This window comes from Neophocaena asiaeorientalis, unplaced genomic scaffold (genome assembly GCF_003031525.2).
Source record: "Neophocaena asiaeorientalis asiaeorientalis breed wild unplaced genomic scaffold, Neophocaena_asiaeorientalis_V1.1 scaffold129, whole genome shotgun sequence".
Lineage (NCBI taxonomy): Eukaryota > Metazoa > Chordata > Mammalia > Artiodactyla > Phocoenidae > Neophocaena > Neophocaena asiaeorientalis.
In genome coordinates this window covers 3,803,302-3,822,149 of record NW_020172446.1, presented here as the reverse complement: position 1 = coordinate 3,822,149, position 18,848 = coordinate 3,803,302, and the positions used below count along the sequence as shown (strand labels likewise).

The following is an 18,848-nucleotide window of genomic DNA, read 5'->3' as shown; positions in this document are numbered from 1 at the left end:
CCCCACCCCCGCCTGCTCACCTCCCAAAGTATGAGGCGCCCAGAACGCGTGACGCCAGCCTTCTGCGTGCGCCCCGCTGCCACCTGGACCACCTCTGTGTTGAGCATTGGCAGCCGCAGCGGCACACTGAGCCCGCCACCCCACACGTACACCGATGACAGGGGCGGCGGAATGGCCGGCCGGGCAGGTCCCCGGGGAACACCTGCGGGGGACAACTCATCAGGCCTATTAAATTGGTGGGACGGACTTCCCTGATGGTCCAGTGGATAAGACTCCACACCCCCAATGCAGGGGGGCCGGGTTCAATCCCTGGTCAGGGAACTAGATCCTGCAAGCATGCCGCAACTAAAAATCCCCACGTGCTGCAACAAAGATCCCCACATGCCGCAACTAAGACCCCGCACAGCCTAAATTAATTAATTAATTTAAAAAAATAAATTGGTGAGAATGCCATGGCGTCCGTCGGAACCCCTGTGGTCGCCCCGACTTACCTCTGCAACGGCCACTGGTGGTCCTGCCCCCTGTGCTGCCGGGGGCCATGGGTGGCCCGGTGGCCGGGGGCTTCTCTGCCCTACAGGACAGATGGGGGCCTCAGGACAAGGACCCTCCCTGGCATCCCCACACCCAGAAATGGTGGACTTGCCGAGAATGCCCCTCTCTGCCCCAGGCCTACTGTGCTCCCACGGGGTGCCCCACTGCTGCCCAGGGCCCCCTCCCTGCACCGGCCTCCGCATGCGGACGCTGCCCAGGTCGGTGTGGAGGTTGAGGAGCGCCCGGATGCAGAGGGGCTGCGCCATGATGTGGCTGAGCGGTGGCCGCTGTGCAGGCTCCAGGCTGAGAAGGCTCAGAACCAGCTGGCGGAGCTCAGGGCTGTACCGGTCAGAGATGGGCGCAAAGGTACCGCTCATGATCTTCAGCACCAGCGCTGGCAGGTTCTGTGAAGGCACCACGTGTGGGGGTGGCCAGAACCTCAGGCCAGGCTCTTCGACTGCAGCACCCCCAGCTCCGGCCCCAGCCCCTAGCCTGGTGGGGTGGCCACGGCCCTGCACTCAGAAGCCATCCGTCTGGTGAGGGGACTCCCAGGATGATAGGGGAGCCAAACTCTGCTTTCAAGAACCTCTGAGAGGGGAGCTGCAGCCATGTCCGCTGGCTGCATGTTGGGAAAACTCACGTCTTGCCCTTAGGAGGGTCCCTAATCTGATGGGAGAGCCCTACCCTCAGTTTAATGGGGGGTCCCAAGCCCTACTTTAAGGAACCCATAGTCTTAGGGAAGCCACAGCCCTGGCCTGGGGTAATCCACGAGTCTGATGAGAGAGACATAAGTGAGCCACAAGAGAAGAAACACAGAAGTGGTTGGAGCCAAGGACTTCAGGAGATAGAGGTAGGGATCTCAGTTGTCCCCCCGGGGGGACTTACTCACCGCAGCCTCAAAGGCCCTCTTGAGGCTGGCCAGCTCATATAGGACACAGCCCAGGGCCCAGATGTCACTCTTCTGGTTGTAGGGCTTGCCCTCACACAGTTCAGGGGAAATGTAGCATGGAGTACCCACCACCTGCAGGAGGGAAGCTGATATTACAGCCCCGGGGTGGGAGGACCAAGGCTCGGCCCAAAAGCCCACTTAGAGACAGCTTCTCCCCAAAGTAGGCAAAAGTGCTTCCTCCTGCAGGACCATCCAGCCAGGGACTAAGGGGCCAAGGTCTTGGGGGGGTGGGGCTGGGGACAGGGATGCAAAGTAGACCTTGGCCCTCAAAAGCTCCAGCACCCTTGAGGTCCCCTCCATGCCCAGGCACCGTGTAGGCCTTGCTCTTGCTGCTAAGGATCTTGGAGATGCCGAAGTCACCAATCTTGACAACCATGCGGTGTTTGTCTAGAAGGATGTTCTGGGTCTTGAGGTCCCGGTGCAGGATGAGGTGGGTGTGCACGTGATGCAGCGCCAGCAGGATCTGCACAAAGAAGTGCAGGATGGTCTCCTCCTCCAGCAGGGAATTACAGCGCTTCTGGATGAACTCAGCCAGGGTGCCACCTGCAGTCGCAAGGAACTAGTCAAGATCCAGGCTTCTCCATGCTTGAGATTTTCCTTTTATGAAACTAAAGACCCAGACAGGGCAAGGGCCTGCCAGTGTCACACAACTGGGGTCAGAACCCTATACCTCTGACCCTCAGCCAAGCCCATTCCAAGGAGGGAAGCTGGCTGATCTGTGCCTGCCTGTCCCAGAGGTGAGAGGCCCTTGGAGCCAGGCCAGTGCAAGGAGGCTGGCCCACCTGGTGCATATTCCATGGCGATCATGAGAGCCTTGTCCTCCAGGAAGTTCTCGTAGTACTCAATGACATTGGGGTGGTTGAGCAGCTTGAGGACCTGGCACTCATTCTGGGCTGCCTGCCTCTCTTCCTTGGTCATCTGCTCCACTGGGATCTGCTTGATGATCACCAGCTTCTGGTCAGCCTTGCGAAGGCACAGGTGAACAATCCTGAGGACGTGGAGTACAGGAGTGGGTACCAGCTGAGCTTCCAGCCACATATCAGGCAGGGCAGCCCTGGTGACTGGGTATTCCTTAGGACAAGGGAATTGGCACCTAGACTAAGAAGTCATCTAAGTTGGTGCACAAAACACTGAGTTTAGGAATAGGGAGAACCGACCACAAGCTGTCTGAGACCTTGGGCAAGTCGTTTAACTTATCTGGGACTCAGTTTCACCACAGGCACAATGACTGTGCCTAATAATAGTCTTGGTCTCTGTAAGTCTGCATAGACTCTGGAGTTAACTGCCTGGTTCAAATCCTGGCTCCTCCTCTTACTAGTTATCTGGTCTTAAATTATGTGACATCAGGATCTGGAAAGTAGGATCGATCTCACAAGGTTGTTGAGAGGATCAAATGAGAAAATGCATGTACTGCACTTAGCACAGCGCCTGGCACATCAAAAATATTCAGTGAGTAGGAGCCATTCATTTATTTTCTGCCAGTTCTGTAGTCAGTGTTCATAAAAGCAGGGTTTTGTTATTTCTCCTTCACCACTATAGCCCCAGTGCATAGCCTAGTGCATACCCCAGCACTTAGTAGGAGCTCAATAAGTATCTGTTGAATGATGGACTATCTAAGTATCAACTGTATATCTCCAGCTCAGACCTCTCCTCTGAGCCTCAGACTTACATATTCAACTACCTGCTTTGCACCTCTACCTGAATGGCTGGCAAGCAACCTGAATTTTAACAAATACAAAACTCTTGATTCCTGCCCTTGAAACCTTTCCTTCCTCAGTTTCTTCCATCTCAGTAAATGACACCACCATCCCCCAGTTATTAAAGTCCCTAAGTTAGTAAAGTCAGACACCTGAAAATCATGCCAGACTCTTTCCCCTATCTCACACTAACATCAGTAAATCTTGTTTCTACTACCTCCAAAATACTGGGAACCCACCCATTTCTCTGTGTCTTCTGCTATAACCCTTGTCCAAATTATCATTTCTTGCCTAAAATACTGCACTAGACTTCAAATGGTTCCTTTCACTCTTGTCACCCTCAAATCTAAATTCTACACAGCAGCCAGAGTGACATTTTAAAAATGCAAATCATATCACGACCATTCCTTTGCTTAAACCTCATTTCCTTTACACTGCAAATAAATTCAATTCCTTTACCTCAGCCTACAAGGCCGTAATTTGGTTCCCGCCCTCTGTGACAATCACATTTTATTCCATTCTTTACCTTGCCCACTACATTCCAACTACATTAGTCTTTTTCTCTTTGAATACTCTGAATTCTTTCCCACGTGAGGACCTTAGCATAAACTGTTTCCTCCGCCTGAGAAGCTCTGCCTTTTTCAGACTACATACTGGTCCTCATTCCTCAAGTCTTGGTTTGAAACTTCACTTCTCAGAGAAATTTTCCCTGATCATCCCAAATGAATACTCCCTGGTGTTGTACTCTATTCTCGCCGTTTGTTAATCACTGCTTTAACAATGTCCTGTTTATTGTATAATTTTCCGATAGTCTGTAAGCTCCGAGACGGAAAGGAGCACGCCTGTTTGGTCTTAACTGTATACCCAGTATCGAATGCCTGACGTGTATAGTTGCTGCTCAACATTTGTTGAATGAATGAGTCAGGATCAAAGAACAAACTCTGCGGGGGGCCGCAAAGGCTGGCCGGGGGCGTGACCTCCTTGGAGGCGGAGTTCCCCAACCAAGACTAGGACAGGAAGCCTGCGCAGGGCTTCCCGGATTAGGCGCTCACGCATCGGGGCGGGGCTAAACGGGTAGCGATTTTGCTGTCGGAGTTGGGCCTTATTTTCCCTCTTCCCGAGCAATTGCCTCCCCCAGAGCCCTGGCTCACCCGAAGGCACCTCTGCCCACCACTCGGATCCGCTCGTACTTCTCCATCGCATTTCTCAGTCACATTTCCGGAACCCCAAAACTCAGACACAGCGCGTGCGCGGCCCCGCCCTCTCTAGAACCACGCCCCCTGCACTGCAAGATAATTGAGGGGCGGAGCTAGTGGAGCTAGGTGTTGGTTCAGCCTCTCATTTGTCTCCGCTAATTTGCACCGTCCCTGCAGCCCGGATCCGCAGTCGCCCTCCCAGTGTGCAAGGAATGGGGCGATATGCCATTTCTTGGCATGCCCCGCAAAAGCCAGCACCTTACCAGCTACTTCCTACACACGTGGCCGCATCCGGCCCTCGCAAAGCTTCCTTAGACCGCAGGGGTTCCCCGCGCAGGCCGAGTGAGGGTGGGAAGAAAGGACCGATCTCTCTCTGCCCCCACTCTTTGCCCACTAGTGACGCTGTTTCCGAGGGAGAGGGCAGATTCTCACTGGCACGCAAACGATAAACACTACCAAAGCTGAACCGAGTCGGCGCTCTCGGTCTGTGGGGCAGGGTGCCGGATTAGTTTCGTGTTTGCCTAGGGAGGGACCGGGGAAACCCCGACCTGTGCAAGTTGATTCACCTAGGGAGGACGTGACGCGGTCTCCGGGCTGTCCTGACTAGTGAGCTAGTGAGCACTGCGCTCGTCAACACCCTCAACTCCCCAACGCACACATACAACGCTGCCGCTGCCGCAGAGTAATCTGCCTTCAGTTCTCAACTAGAGAGAACTTCCTTGGGGGAAGATGGGAGGGAAGTGGACTACTACCTGAAAGCTTCGGGGAGAAGGGGAAAGACCCTTGTTCGGCTGATATGGGTTCAAGGCTTCTGCCCAGAGGTAGGGGGTCGGTTAGTACAATCGTCTAAGATCTTGACCAGAAGTGAGTTTAATTCCAGGTCGCTCCCTGGCGCCCCCTGCACTTCACGAGTTCCATAAAAGCTCAGTTTAGGGAGCAGGAAGGATGGTGATTAGTTAAGGGATAGCATCCCTATTTCTGAGGGGCGAGGAAAGTGAGGAAAGGGGTGTTTATCTTCAGCTCCCACCCTGCCCCTTGAAAGGGTGCCCAAACCTACCCACATGGAATGACCACTGGAAGGGCTCCTCATGAGGGCCCCTCAGTCTGGCTCAGGCCGCTGTGGCTGTCGGACAAAGCTGCCCTGTGAGCAAAGGGGAGCACTGAGTGGAAGGCCGCTCAGCCGGGACACTCCGTGCTCTCACCTAGAAACCGACTGGGCCTTGGTTGACCAAGAAGCCCCAGAGGGGTTAATGTGTAACCTTGGAGCCATCAGCGGAGGCAGAACAAACACCCAGACCGCTTTGCGCCTCGGGTTTCTGGCTTTTCCTCCCTCTCGCAGCACCTCCACTACCTCCCCCCCGCCCCCGCCCCAACTACTCCTTTCTCCTTTACCCCTGTCCCCGCCTCTCCGCCGCCCTTCAGTTTGCCTGGTTCCTTCGCAGGCGGGAGGGGATCCCGCGCCACGGTGAGGACAGGCTGACACCTAGTGGTCGCGAGCTGCAATTGCTCCACGCCACTGGCCTGCGGAGTGAGAGTCACCCCAGCGGCCAGGGCAAATCGGCCGTCTTCCCCGCCCTAGCCTCCAGGGAGCGGGGAGAAGAGAGCTGGGACTGTCTGAGGGAGGACTATGACTGCCGCGCGGCCCCGGGAACCCAAGAGCCGGACGGGAGATGGGTGATGAGTTAGTCGAGTTTCTAGGCACCGACTCGGTGCGGGACGAGGTAGAGGCAGGTAAACGTGTTCGTCTTGGGCTCGAAGAAGCTAGTGATCCAGTGGAACAAGGTCCGGGCGGAGATCACAGTCCGAAGCGGGGCACCGGCTGGTCCCCAGAACCAGGGATTAAGGACGTGGGTTGTGACGGGCCTCGCTTAGTTCTGCCCACAAAGGAGTTGAGGGCGGGCAGAGAGAGTTCTCTCAGTACCCGCCCAGGCAGGGGAGCCGGGACCCCTGGGGAAAGTTGGGCATGCGGGTTAACTAGGCCGAGCGACCGAAGTGGGACTCCGTCGGCAGTCGGGAGCTGCCAGCGAGGGGTGGCTTGAAGGCGGCGCCCCGAGGACAGCCCATTTTGCCCGAAGTCCGCGGGAGCCTGGAAGCGCCAGCGGGGGGGCCCCGGGAAATGGGGCCCGCGCCCTCCGCGCTGCAGAGGCGCCGGAGGGGCGGGGATAGGCGGGCGGGGCGGGACGGGGGCGGGGGCAGAGGCCGGCTGGGAGGGAACTGGAGGAGCGAAGGGGCCTAGAGGTCTTCGCCGAAACCGTGTGTGTGAGGCCGGCGGCCGGCAGGAGAGGCGTCCGGGGTGGACTGGCCCGAGAGGGAGCCCCTTTCCCGAACGGCCGGAGGAGGCCACCTAGAGGGCGGACAGAGGCAGGGAGGGCCAGCATGCCCCCAATGCTCTTCCCCGCCCTGCCGCTGCTCCTGGGCGCCACGCTGACCTTCCGGGCGCTCCGGCACGCGCTCTGTCGCCTGCCTCTGCCTGCGCACGTGCGCGCCGACCCCCTGCGCACCTGGCGCTGGCACAACCTTCTCGTCTCCTTCGCCCATTCCATTGTGTCAGGGATCTGGGCGCTGCTGTGGTGAGTGAAGGACTGGGGGGGTGAAGGTGGCTAGGGGACCCCGCATTACTCTCTCCATCACTCACCGGCGGGCTAAGGCCCAGGCAGTCTCACCCGATTCCCGGTTTAAAATGCTGTCCAATCGGGAGCGGCAGCAGCGCCGGGGGGGCGGGGGGGTTCTCACCTGGGAAACAGGAGACACCTGGGTTTCAGCCGAGCCCCTCCTGGCTCCCCCGTCAGCCAATAGCGCCAGCCCAGACCCTCCGGGGACTGGCAAGGGTAATGGCGGGGGGAGTCGTGGGTCCTTGGGGATACTGAGATGAGAGCCTGCCTTCTCCCTTCCCTTCCAGTATATGGCAGACCCCTGAGATGCTGGTGGACGTTGAGAGCGCATGGTCGCTTTCTGGCTATCTGCTTGTTTGCTTTTCCGCAGGTAAGTCTTGCCCAGGAAGCATTAAAAAGGGGGGACAGGGATAAGCTTCTTGTTCAGTACCATTTATGACCTCTTCCCCCAACTCTCTGCTAGGGTACTTCATCCACGACACACTGGATATTGTGGTTAGCCAACAGGCACGAGCTTCTTGGGAATACCTCGTCCACCACGTCATGGTGAGAAGCAGGGGATGTGGTATAGGCCTGGTGCTAGCAACCTAGTCTCAGCTGTCTTTCTGAACCTGGGAGGTAAAGACCATCTTTTCTTAACTCCATTCCCACCCTGTGTCCCACATCTCATGCTAGAATGCTGAGGGTTGGCAGTCTCTGGGCCCTTGCTTCACTATTTGAGGCCAGCAATCATGGCCTCACCTTCTTAAGACTGGAAACTCCACCCAGAATCTGTGGGCAGGGATCAAAATTTAATCTTGACTCCACTGTAAACTATATTTCAGAAAGCAAATAAGGGAAGATTTCCTACCCCTCGATCTGGTAGCCTTGTTATTCCCACCAACTTCCAGGAAAGCCTTGACATCTGGGTTCCCTAACCCATTCTCTCCCTTGCCTTGTAGGCTATGGGTGCCTTCTTTTCGGGCATCTTTTGGAGCAGATTTGTTGGTGGGGGCGTCCTAACCCTGCTGGTGGAGGTCAGCAACATCTTTCTCACAATACGCATGATGATGAAGATCAATAATGCCCAGGACCTCCTCCTCTATCGAGTCAACAAATACATTAACTTGTTTATGTACTTTCTTTTCCGCCTGGCCCCTCAGGCGTACCTCACCCATTTCTTCCTGGGTTACGCCGGCCAAAGGAACCTGGGAACCTTCCTGCTGGGCATCCTGCTTATGCTGGACGTCATGATCCTCATCTACTTTTCTCGCCTCCTCCGCTCTGACTTCTGCCCCCAAGGTGTCCCCAGCCGGCAACACAAAGACAAGTTCTTGATTGAGTGAAAAACGCAGTTAGGGACTTGGGGCAAGGACAGCAAACACAGCCAAGAACACCCTCACACGGACTGAGAAGAGACTTATTATTAGCCCCTTGCCTGAGGTGTCCTCTGGGGCCAGCCACTCCACCTTTCAAGCCTGCACCCACTATTGAAAACACTAATGAAAGCACTCTTCTGAAGTCCTTGTCCTTCCTTGGGCAAGGGGTGAGGGAAGCAGACAGACCGGTTGGACATGGTAGATGGGTATGGGGACAAGGTGCTACCGGAAAGCCAGCCAACCCACACTGCCCTGAAATGGATGCTAATGAAAACTCTGGATACTGGTTTCATACAAAGCCTCTTCCAGAGATGAAGGAAGGGGTTCTTGCAAAGCTTCTTGCTTGGTCTCTTACCTCATGATGGAGGCCAAGTTGTAGTTGTCCTAAGATGTGTCTGGGTCACAAATATCTGTTACAGGTGATAGGACTGAGTGTTCCAACAGGTTAAGTAGACCAAGAGTCTTGCCCAAGCCCTGTTACTTAGGTGTGTATATACCATAGTATGGCCTCCCACCCAGAAATCCACAGAAAGAAAAGAAGCATACATATAGTGAAAACTTTTATATTTAGAATTAGTCAGCTGGACTCAGTTTAGATGATCCCAATCTGAAAAACAAAAGGGAGCTTTGTTACTGGGAGTTGAAATGTGAATATTAAGCGGGAAACATCAAAGTTAAAAAGCAAATTGAGGGCACATGGTGAGGGGTAGGGCCTATTAAAGACGGGGCACAGTCAGTTGAAACTAATCACCGAAGTCAAGGTTTGGTAACTAACAGACACATCATTTGCACCCAGGAAGCGGGGGTGTTAAGGAGTTTGTAGCAAAGGAAGCTTACTTTGTTGGCAACATCCAAAGCGTCATAGTCAGGAGCCAGTCGAACATATGCCTTCTTCTCTCCATCAGGCCTAGGGTGGAGAAGGAAGCCTTAGTCCCTACTGCCCTCACTGCCCCCATATGCCCCTCCTTCCTCCCCAGTCTTCTGGTGTATCAGTGGTTCCTTTGTTCATGTCATTCCCCCCCCCAAATAGTGATTTTTTCCATCATTTGTGCAGAGGGGGTCAGGGAAGCCACTAAGCCACAAATGAAGCCAATTCCATTTTATGGGAAACAGGCATCCTGACATTAACTGTATCTTACTCTAGGGTCTGCTTCTGTCTAGAGGTAGGGATCAAGAAAATGAGCATCAACCCCTTAAGTCCTAGAGGCAGGACAGCTGATGTTTCCTCAGAAGTCCATACTCCATACAAGGGGCTGCAATTACAGCAGGGGCTGCTCACTGGGAAGTCTACTTCTGATCCCAAAAGCAGCATCAAGGAATTTCATGCCATTCTGGTTTCCTGGCTTCTGACAAGAGGCCCAGAGGCCCCGGGTTCCTCCCCATCCCAAAGGACTCCACTCACCTGATCAGGGTGTTGACCTTAGCCACGTCAATGTCATAGAGCTTCTTCACAGCCTGTTTAATCTGGTGCTTGTTGGCCTTGACATCCACAATGAACACCAGTGTGTTGTTGTCTTCTATTTTCTTCATGGCTGACTCGGTGGTGAGGGGGAACTTGATGATGGCATAGTGGTCAAGCCTGGGAGAGGCAAAATGGGGTCAGCTGGCTTGGGCCCAGTACAATAAAGAATGGGCCCTCTTTTTGAGCCCAGGTGCATCAGACAATGAGGTAGCAATCATTTGTGTCAGACTTTGGTCGCTGAACAGTGTCATCACGTGCACCCTGAAACTTAGGGACCTGGAGCCTCAGCTTGGGGACATCTCAAGGGCTTTCATCCATTAAGTGATTAAACAATCATTTTTGAGTTCCAACTTTACTCATTCTTTTACCTGACCTCAACATTTCTGAAGAGCAAATTTCTAGAAGAAATTTGAGACTTAAGAGGTTAGACAACTTAACCCAAGAGCACAAAGTTAAGACTATGGAATCTAGAAACTCAGGCTAGGGTTCCAAAGAATGTTGGTGCTTCACTATGAGGCTGAATTGACTGTTTTGCCCCCTTTGGTTGCTGAAAACTGGCTTACAAGCCATCAATTCTTGAAAGCAACTTTTTATTTACAGCTCAGGTTAATGTTACAGTGGCCATCTAACACAGCTTACCCCCTGAAATTTAGAGAAGCAAGGCTCTATTTGCCTGGGTACACCATCCTCTTTTGAAGAGAGATCAGATCTCAATCTCTCATCACACTAAATTCTAGGTCCAAATGGCAGTAAAAAGTCTGTCAAGTCCATTTCTCCGTGGACACAATCCACTCTCCTGCCTTTTTCTTAGGAAGCAGTGGGAGGACCCACTGGTGGTAACCACTACCATGGCTCTACTCTAAACTGTGCTCCCTAAGGTCGGTCATTACCACTAGTGACACTGAAACACTCAAGTACCCTAACCTTTTCCACTCACTCCCCCAACCATTCCTTGAGTGTAAACATTTGGGAAAGTGAATGAAAAGAAGTTGCCATACACTGCTGCAGGTCTTCACTGTCCGATATAGATAAATGAATCTCACCAATCTGGAATCATCCCACATCCTCACCTTCAAGGACTATTCCCCACAGCAAAGATTTAAAAAAAATGCAACGAGGAGCAACCTAAACCTGGAACCCCCAAACAAACATCTAAGTCCCACTTTATACTCACAAGAAAGTAGACTACATAGGAAATGATGATTAACCTAACAATTCGCTAATCTTGACAGTGGCTCTGGGTTGTTTTAAACAATTCCTGCTAATATGCTAAACACGCCTCCTTTCGTTTTTAAATAGGGCATTATTCTCTTCATACTTCCTTTAGAGAAGCACACTAGGTACCAACGTGGTTTTGAGAAGCCATGCTCTAGGTCTGGTAAATTTCCCAATTACCAATGGAGGATACCCAAACATCTTTTCATGGGTACGGGGCAGTACTGACTTGTTTCTCCTAGGGGCGCTCTTCCGAGGATATTTGGGCTGCCTCCTGAGCCGCAGTGTTTTGGGCCGTCGGAAGGTGGGTGACGTCCGGATCTTCTTTTTTTTGTGGCTGTGTACGCCTTTCAACACTGCTTTCTTGGCCTTCAAAGCCTTTGCTTTGGCTTCGGCTTTGGGAGGGGCAGGGACTGAGAGAAGGAAAGAAGGAAAGAAAAATCCCGAGGGTGCGGGATTCAGAAATCAATCACTTCTGGCCTCAAGACCCATAGTGGACGCCCCAGGCCACACATGCATCAGTGGTTCCTTTGAAGACATCACAAGTCTCAGGAGTTTAAAATTTTTCCATCATGTGCATGTTTCTAGGGGGAACTTGGGATACGATGAAAAAGAAACTAGCAATGACCGAAAGCTTGACACTTGCTAAAAATGTGAACTAGTAGTTTTATGTATACCATCGCCCAGCCATTGGCGGAAAATATATAGCCCCATTTAACATCGGGACAAAAGAGAAGTTGAGAGTACCGATTCCTTACAGGTCTAGAGACATGGAGCTCCCCAGAGCCGACTGTCTGGCTGTCCCCCGCAAGTGGTACCGGCCCGGCTTGCCTCCCCAACACCCTTCACTGAAGCCCAGACCGTGCGGCTGGGCCCACGCGCTCCTCAGCGTTTCCAAAACTCGAGGAGCTGTCTCACAGCACACACCGCAAGGCCTGGCCCGGCCACCATCCTCCCAGTCCATTCACTCTGCGAGGACCCCAGGCCAGCCAGCTGTGTATCCCCAGCCCCAGCACACACCTTCCTTCTTCGCTTTCGGCGCCATCTTCGTGAAAAGGGTTTCCGAGACTTGTTCCCACGGGCTTATAGAGTCAAGTCTCACAGAAGACTCGCGATACTTTTTAGTTAAAGCTGATTGGATACTCTGCAGCGCGACGCCCGCCGGGAATGGTAGTTAGATTTTATTTCCTCGCGAGAGGGATTAAACTAGCACCACCCCTCCGTTTGTTAGACCCTAAAGCTTCATGGGGGTTGTAGTGTTTTGGAGACACGTGTTTATTTTATGCGGCGGGTGGATGGTGTAGCCTGCGGCTGCGCGGGACTAAGCGCTTCACATCTTGAGCAACTTTAGGGAGGAGGATTACAGGATTGCAGTTACACTGCAAACTGGAATTAATATACTGTAGTTAGATTGACTCAGGTAGAGTGAAGCAAAATTCTAGAACGTTAGAGCAGAATTTGCCCAGTCCAACTCCCTCAGACATCTGTGGAAATTGAGGTCGAGAGAGGGGACACTGCTTATTTATCACACGGTGATTAGGTGGCGGAAAAAGTCGAGTCAGGCGGAGGGGAAGAGCAAAGTGTCAGAAGAGGTAGGAGGTGGCCCTTATGACAGATTTCATACGTCTTCCCGATAACACTCTTGAAGAGACTCTACCAATTATTCCAAATACCCAGAGATCAGATTTCTCCAGGATACGCTCGTTCTTCTTGGGAATAATTTCATTCACAGTCCCCTCCCTTTAAGCAGTCTTCTCTTTCTTGATCCAGTCATCTTTGCGTCCCCAAATTCAGTTCCTGACACAGCAAGGTTTAGTAAACGCTCGGGTTTTCTTTGAACGACTGTGCTTATCCCATATCACATCGCCTTTCTGTCCTCCCCCTCCTCTCTTGGAATCACCTTTGAAGGTGAGATTTGTTGTGTGCTACCCCCTCTTCTAGCCTGCAGACTGCAAAAAGGAAAAGTCCTGGGGGAGTGGAGGTAGATTTCAATGGGGTCAGAGCGAAGAACGCCCATACCAAAGGAGAGTCCCCATGTCCCAGAGCGGTGACTTCTCCAGAGGGAGGAATTCTGGGTCCCCTAGCCCTCCTTTATCCTCCATCAAGGGAGGCAGCTTGGTCTTCGGCGCCCCAGGCCCCCAATCTAACACGGCAGCCTTGGAGGAAAACGCACCAGATTTCGGACCTCTCTCTCGTTGGTGGCACCTCGTTCCGACCCTGGCACCCCCTCTACGCTCCCCCCCACCACCTCCCAGGGCAGAAGGGCGAGTGGGGGCAGACCCTATGAGTCACGTCCTGGGCCTGGAGTTGAGGAGGGAAGCGCCGCCTCTCCTAGGGCCCCTTCTCTCCCCCTTTCCCCTCCCGCTGTTTCCTGGCGCAGCCAGATGCTGCGCAGCGATCACCGATTCCCCATCACCAGTTCGACTGGGTAAGGGTCCCCATGGAGGCTCCGCCCGGCACAGGAGGTGCAGGGGAGAGAGACCTGGGGGATCCCGATCTGGGAAGGTTCCAACCAGGGTGAGGGCGGGCCTGCAGCCGGGTGAGGCGTCTGCAGGGGGAGCCTGACCTGGGGCAGCGCTGGCGGGAGGAGAGGAGGGGGAGGCTGGGGCCGACTGCGAGGCCTGGAGCTGCCGGGAGAGGGGCGGGGGGCGGCCCTTTTCCAGGAATTTCCGGGGATCAAGTTACAGCGCTTGCGAAGGGAGAGCCGAGTGGGACGCGAGGCCCTGCAGCGCACTGGGCCCCTCGCCCCCTCCTCCAGCAGTCCACCGGCCGTGCTGTGCCGTCCCTGCCCACACTGACCCCGTGTGGCGGGGCCGCTCCGCGCCCCCGGGCTTCTCTGTTATGGTAGGGTCGCCTCAACCCCGAGTTGTCGTCGGGTCTTCACGGCCTCGAGTTATTGTAGGAACTATCCGGCCCCGGGTTATTGTAGGGTCAGCGCGGGCTCGGGTCCCCCCAGACGGGACTCCACGCCCCAACTTGGCGGCCGAGGGGTCTCCTCGCCCCCGAGTCGTCCTGGGGACGCCCCGGGCCCGGGTGATTGTGGGTTCGCCCCGGCCCCGGGTGATTGTCTCATCCCCGTGGCCCGCGGTGGTTGTAGCGTCCCCGAGGCCACGGGCTCCCGTAGGCTCCCCGTGGCCCCGAGTTATAGTCGGGACCCCTCGGTCGCGGGTGATTGTCGGGTCTCCACGGGCCCGGGTCGCTGGGGCGGATCAGGCCTCCGCGCCTTCTCAGGGCGCCCCGCAAGGCCGCAGGCAAGATGAACATTCTGGCGCCGGTGCGGAGGGACCGCGTCCTGACGGAGCTGCCCCAGGTAGGCGCCAGGGCCACGTCGGGCTTCTGGCTGCGGTGGGTGTGGGCGGGGAGTAGGCGGCACCAGACCAGTTACAGGCTTGGGCCCAGCCCTGCCGCCCAGCTAGGCCTGCTGCTTCTGGGTGGTCTCCTCCCCATCCCCCGCCGCGGGCTGCTTGGTTGCGGGAAGAGGGCCAGGAATGGGTGAGTCTCGTTCTCCTCTCTCCCTCTCAGTACCTGAGGAAGGAGGCCGCTTTGCACGTGCACAAAGACTTCCACCCCCGCGTCACCTGCGCCTGCCAGGAGCACCGGACAGGCACCGTGGGGTGAGTTAGAGACACCCGGAACGAAGTCCCAGGAAACCTGTAGTCAAAGCAAGGGTACAGAGCCAACATCTGGAGGCTCCGTTTCAGCTTTTACCAGCTATATGGTTATTCCCGCTTTTCATGCCCCTGTGTGCTCCTGTTTCTTCCAGCTAGGTTGAGGCGAGTCCTAAGAGATGGGGTGGGGTAGGAAGGTGGCAGTTTAATTCCTGACAGAGAGAAGGTGTCCAACATGAGGGCGTGGTCGCCAGCTCAGCTTCCCACTTCCCACACACCATCTATTTGAGCTCCAGGGCAGGGAGCAGTCCTAGAGGGATGAGTCCCATTGTGGGTAAAAAAAGGTAACACTGTTAACAGTTGCCACCAGTAATTGAGCATTTACTGTGTGCCCAAGCAGTGTGTTGTATACTATTATTGTCTATTATTAAATGGAAAACACCACCACTTTTAAGATGTATCCTGATTTCAGAGATGTTAGAATGTATGTTTGTGTGTGTGTGTATGTCTCAGAATATAGGACATTTATCTCATCTTAACCTCCACAACAACCCAGTAAAATGTATGTTAAATCCCCACTTAACAAAGGTTGAAACTGAGGCTCAGAGAAGCTGAGAAACTTGTCCTAAGTCATGCAGCTAGTAAGTGAGAGCTGGAATTCAAAATCATGTCTCTCTGTTACGAAAACAAAAACACTCCTCCCCAGCATATCTGTCCAGGCCTGGTGTCTATGGTAACCTCAGCCTGGGTGCAGCTACCCTTGTGGACCTACTAGGGAGCATTGGGACTCCTCTGAGTGAAAGAGCTAGTGCTCACTTTTCCTGCCCACTCTTGTGTCCAGCAGATTTAAGATCTCCAAGGTCATTGTGGTGGGGGACCTGTCAGTGGGGAAGACTTGTCTCATTAATAGGTAAGAGGGTGCTGCAGCTGAGCTGGTCTGGGCTGGGCAGAGTGGGCCCAGGTCTAGCCAGGTAGGCTGGGCTCAGGACCAGAGCATCTGGTGCCCCCTCAGGTTCTGCAAAGACACGTTTGATAAGAACTACAAGGCCACCATCGGAGTGGACTTTGAGATGGAACGATTTGAGGTGTTGGGCGTCCCCTTCAGTCTGCAGCTGTGAGTTCTTCCTCCACTCCTTCCCGCCGTTCCTTCTCCCAGCACCTATCTCCCACCGCAGCCACCAGCACCACCCTGCCCCACACATACCTGTGTTCCCCCCTCCTTCCTCCCAGCTGGGACACCGCTGGACAGGAGAGGTTCAAATGCATTGCATCGACCTACTACCGAGGAGCTCAAGGTAAGGGCCACGGTTAAGTGAGGTAGGTGGGAGCACCTGGCCTCTAGTCTAGGGCTGGAGGGATTGTGGAAATGAACCAGTAGTGTCTTCCCCAACAATCTGCATGTTTTCTTCCACTCTTCCAGCCATCATCATCGTTTTCAACCTGAATGATGTGACCTCCCTGGAACATACCAAGTACGTGCGCGTGCTGAACTATAATGGGGGCTCTGGGAAGAGAAGGTTCAGAAAAGAGAGGGGTCAGGAGCATGGAAGGGAAGGAGAAGAATGTATCCAGGACCAGAGAGAGGGTCCCTGGGCATATAAGTGTCAGCGGGGGGAGCCTGTCTAGCTCCCTCATCCCTTGCTGTCCACTGTCTATGGCAGGCAGTGGCTAGCTGATGCACTCAAGGAGAATGACCCTTCCAGTGTGCTTCTCTTCCTCGTGGGTTCCAAGAAGGACCTGAGTGTGAGTGTGCCAGTGGGGGGAGTTCCCACCTTGATAAGGGAAACCCCACCCCCAACATCTGACTCTGGCTTTCCCTCAGACTCCTGCTCAGTATATGCTGATGGAGAAAGATGCACTCAAGGTGGCCCAAGAGATGAAGGCCGAGTACTGGGCAGTCTCATCTCTCACTGGTGAGTCAGAGGCGTCCCGCCTTCTGCTGTGGCATTCCTGCCTACCTTGCCTCTCACTCCTACACTCCAGCTGTGCTCATTGACCCCAGGCCTGAAACTGCTCCCTGTGTCAGGTGAAAATGTCCGGGAATTCTTCTTTCGTGTGACGGCACTGACCTTTGAGGCCAACGTGCTGGCTGAGCTGGAGAAATCGGGGTCCCGGCGTATTGGGGATGTTATCCGTGAGTGCCCGCCTGGATGAGGGTGGCAGAGGGCACAGGGACCCTCCAATCCCTGCTTCACATGTTTCTCACCCTTCTTCAGGCATCAACAGTGATGACAGCAACCTCTACCTAACTGCCAGCAAGAAGAAGCCCATGTGTTGCCCGTGACGGGTGAGGGTACTGTCCAGAGACTGCCCAGCCCTGGGGCAGTGTGCCACCTCTACTCCCCCAGAGCTCAACCCCTGGACATTTGCACTGACTGTTTTTCCAGACCAAAGAGCTGCCCCTTGGTGGCAGTATCCCCAGAGGTGTAGCTGGGACCATGCTAGTCACTTCCTGCTCCCAGGCACCGTGCCAAAAACTGGATGCCCCTCTCCTCCAGGGTCCTCCAGGTTGCCCAGTGGTAGGGAGGTGGGTGGGCCCTGCTGCTCTTACTCAGCCTGCTGGGCCCTCTGGGTTTGAGGATGCTTAATGGTCCCAGCCTCACACTATGCCTTATGCATTAAAATATCTGTTATTAGCAGGTTAGGTGCTGGAGTCCTTTGTGGGGGATCAGGGATGTGGAATGGGCAGGGCTGTATGGTGATCTTGGGACTGGAGCCTTCTGGGATTCTGGCCATTCCTGGCCTCTGGGCAGGCCTCAGGCAGGCTAGGAGCTCAGGGACCACGTTTGGGGGATGCACCGAACCCTTACTGGATGACATCTGAATAATTTTTGAGATCTTTGAGAGCTCTTTTCCTTTGGTTCCTTCCCCCCAAAAGTCTCCTGCTACTTCGTGCTTATACCCAAGTCCACCATTGGATAATATTTTTATTTTTTTTCACCTTCCTCCTGCCTGTCCTTTAAAAAATACTTCTCTGAGGGGAACACAGTGAGAAGTGAATGAGTTTTGGGTGCTTTTTGGGTTGACCAGAAGGCCCAGGAAGGTAAAGGCAGGGCTCTTACTCAGAAGATGCGCTATCTGATAACATCTAACTATATTAGTTAACAAAATTATCAGTAGCGTATTCTTATATTTTAAAACAATTAAAAAACTAAATTGGATAAAAAATAAGACATACGGGGACTTCCCTGGTGGTCCAGTGGTAAAGAATCCACCTTACAACGCAGGGGACGTGGGTTCGATCCCTGGTCAGGGAACTAAGATCCCACATGTTGTGGGGCAACTAAGCCCACGCGACTCAACTAGAGCCCGCGTGCCACAAACTACCGAGCCCACAGGCCCTGGTGCCTGAGAGCCACAACTAGAGAAAAACCCACACACCACAACCAGAGAGAAGCCCGCATGCCAGAACAAAAGATCCCGCATGCCTCAACGGAGATCCCGCGTGCTGCAACTAAGACCCAATGCAGACAAAAAAAAGACATACATTTTTCCCTCTTCAAAAAAAAAACACGTGCTCCAAGTCAGGAGGATCTGCATTTGAATCCTTGCTGTCCATCCTGGGACACTCAGACAAATCACTTATCCTCTGTGACTTAGTTTCCTCATCTCTATTATTATTTTCAGGGGGGCATGCCATGCAGCTTATGGGATTTCAGTTCCCTGACCAGGGATTGAACCTGAGTGATGGCAGTGAAAGCCCAGAATCCTAACCACCAGGCCACCAGGGAACTCCCAGTTGCCTCATCTGTAAAATGAGGTTTCATGGATGAAATAAGATAAATCACTAACATACACAGGAAGAGCTCAAAAACCTTAACTATTATAACAGTTTGGATGAAGAGTGACCAAGAACCTGGCTCACTGTTGACATCCAGAAGGCTAGAGATTGGCTAGAAGTGTCTCAGATATCTGGGCCAACAATGGAGGGACATATGTGGCCTGGTGTCATCCTGGGAGGTCATGGAGGGTCAAGATTAGAACACAGATCCTCGTTCCCAGTCAGCAGATATTCTTCCTTTGCTTCCATTCTTTTTTTTTTTTTTTTTAATTTAAATTGGAGTATAGTTGCTTTACACTGCTGTGTCAGTTTCTGCTATACAGCAAAGTGAATCAGCCATACGTATACATATATCCCCTCTGTTTTGGATTTCCTTCCCATTTAGGTCACCACAGAGCACTTGAGTAGAGTTCTCTGTGCTATAGTTATATTCTGTATA

General features: G+C 53.7%; 4 protein-coding genes and 4 non-coding genes across 13 annotated transcripts in view; 2 read left to right on the top strand and 6 right to left on the bottom strand.

Moving 5' to 3' along the window:
- NEK8 (NIMA related kinase 8) overlaps positions 1-5,525 on the bottom strand; it is a 9,117-nt gene extending 3,592 nt beyond the window's left edge. Inside the window, exons 1-7 of one of the 4 annotated variants that reach the window (XM_024737261.1) lie at positions 5,431-5,525; positions 2,263-2,468; positions 1,791-2,023; positions 1,421-1,552; positions 727-935; positions 492-571; positions 21-202 (exon numbers count right to left, since the gene is read on the bottom strand). In XM_024737261.1, coding sequence (XP_024593029.1) covers positions 21-202; positions 492-571; positions 727-935; positions 1,421-1,552; positions 1,791-2,023; positions 2,263-2,398 — 972 coding nt within the window. In that variant the 5' untranslated portion in view covers positions 2,399-2,468; positions 5,431-5,525. Of the gene's footprint in view, positions 1-20; positions 203-491; positions 572-726; positions 936-1,420; positions 1,553-1,790; positions 2,024-2,262; positions 2,519-4,328; positions 4,414-5,430 lie in introns of those variants that run through there. The other 3 variants (XM_024737259.1, XM_024737262.1, XM_024737258.1) reach the window with 3 other exon arrangements.
- A 749-nt stretch (positions 5,526-6,274) lies between these two features.
- On the top strand, positions 6,275-8,756 carry TLCD1 (TLC domain containing 1). The gene is made up of 4 exons (XM_024737313.1): positions 6,275-6,943; positions 7,273-7,355; positions 7,449-7,531; positions 7,927-8,756. Exons 1-4 carry the CDS (start codon positions 6,750-6,752, stop codon positions 8,308-8,310), a joined length of 744 nt encoding a protein of 247 aa, XP_024593081.1. The 5' UTR covers positions 6,275-6,749; the 3' UTR covers positions 8,311-8,756.
- Positions 8,757-8,890: 134 nt separating this feature from the next.
- On the bottom strand, positions 8,891-12,089 carry RPL23A (ribosomal protein L23a). Its single transcript, XM_024737314.1, has 5 exons — positions 12,041-12,089; positions 11,250-11,433; positions 9,746-9,922; positions 9,181-9,250; positions 8,891-8,950 (listed from the first exon to the last, which is right to left on the bottom strand). Exons 1-5 carry the CDS (start codon positions 12,063-12,065, stop codon positions 8,936-8,938), a joined length of 471 nt encoding a protein of 156 aa, XP_024593082.1. The 5' UTR covers positions 12,066-12,089; the 3' UTR covers positions 8,891-8,935.
- LOC112394535 (small nucleolar RNA Z17) lies at positions 9,068-9,136 on the bottom strand. Its single transcript, XR_003002166.1, has one exon. It is a non-coding gene; the product is annotated as a small nucleolar RNA Z17 (small nucleolar RNA).
- LOC112394532 (small nucleolar RNA SNORD42) lies at positions 9,328-9,395 on the bottom strand. The gene has a single exon (XR_003002163.1). It is a non-coding gene; the product is annotated as a small nucleolar RNA SNORD42 (small nucleolar RNA).
- On the bottom strand, positions 9,995-10,066 carry LOC112394534 (small nucleolar RNA Z17). Its single transcript, XR_003002165.1, has one exon. It is a non-coding gene; the product is annotated as a small nucleolar RNA Z17 (small nucleolar RNA).
- On the bottom strand, positions 11,534-11,600 carry LOC112394531 (small nucleolar RNA SNORD42). The gene has a single exon (XR_003002162.1). It is a non-coding gene; the product is annotated as a small nucleolar RNA SNORD42 (small nucleolar RNA).
- Positions 12,090-13,360: 1,271 nt separating the features above from the next.
- RAB34 (RAB34, member RAS oncogene family) lies at positions 13,361-17,272 on the top strand. Of its 3 annotated transcripts, none has more exons than XM_024737324.1 (11): positions 13,361-13,448; positions 14,118-14,330; positions 14,543-14,634; positions 15,470-15,538; positions 15,641-15,742; positions 15,859-15,923; positions 16,049-16,100; positions 16,290-16,371; positions 16,451-16,541; positions 16,631-16,762; positions 16,845-17,272. In XM_024737324.1, the coding sequence occupies exons 2-11, from the start codon at positions 14,277-14,279 to the stop codon at positions 16,910-16,912; spliced, it is 807 nt and encodes a 268-aa protein (XP_024593092.1). In that variant the 5' UTR covers positions 13,361-13,448; positions 14,118-14,276; the 3' UTR covers positions 16,913-17,272. The 3 variants fall into 3 exon arrangements, with proteins under 3 accessions (XP_024593092.1, XP_024593095.1, XP_024593093.1); XM_024737327.1 differs by having other exon boundaries at positions 13,391-13,448; positions 15,473-15,538; positions 16,655-16,762; positions 16,845-17,267; XM_024737325.1 differs by lacking the exon at positions 13,361-13,448 and having other exon boundaries at positions 16,655-16,762; positions 16,845-17,267.
- Positions 17,273-18,848: the final 1,576 nt, after the last annotated feature.

Coding starts and splice junctions, on each gene's coding strand:
- TLCD1 (XM_024737313.1), top strand. CDS start 6,750: ATGCCCCCAATGCTCTTCCCCGCCCTGCCGCTGCTCCTGGGCGCCACG. Junction 7,356..7,448: donor GCTTGTTTGCTTTTCCGCAG/GTAAGTCTTGCC, acceptor ACTCTCTGCTAG/GGTACTTCATCCACGACACA. Junction 7,532..7,926: donor ACCTCGTCCACCACGTCATG/GTGAGAAGCAGG, acceptor CTTGCCTTGTAG/GCTATGGGTGCCTTCTTTTC.
- RPL23A (XM_024737314.1), bottom strand. CDS start 12,065: ATGGCGCCGAAAGCGAAGAAGGAAG. Junction 11,434..12,040: donor GCCGAAAGCGAAGAAGGAAG/GTGTGTGCTGGG, acceptor TCCTTCTCTCAG/TCCCTGCCCCTCCCAAAGCC. Junction 9,251..9,745: donor AAGGTCAACACCCTGATCAG/GTGAGTGGAGTC, acceptor TCTCCACCCTAG/GCCTGATGGAGAGAAGAAGG.
- RAB34 (XM_024737324.1), top strand. CDS start 14,277: ATGAACATTCTGGCGCCGGTGCGGAGGGACCGCGTCCTGACGGAGCTG. Junction 14,635..15,469: donor CACCGGACAGGCACCGTGGG/GTGAGTTAGAGA, acceptor TCTTGTGTCCAG/CAGATTTAAGATCTCCAAGG. Junction 16,542..16,630: donor GGCAGTCTCATCTCTCACTG/GTGAGTCAGAGG, acceptor CATTGACCCCAG/GCCTGAAACTGCTCCCTGTG.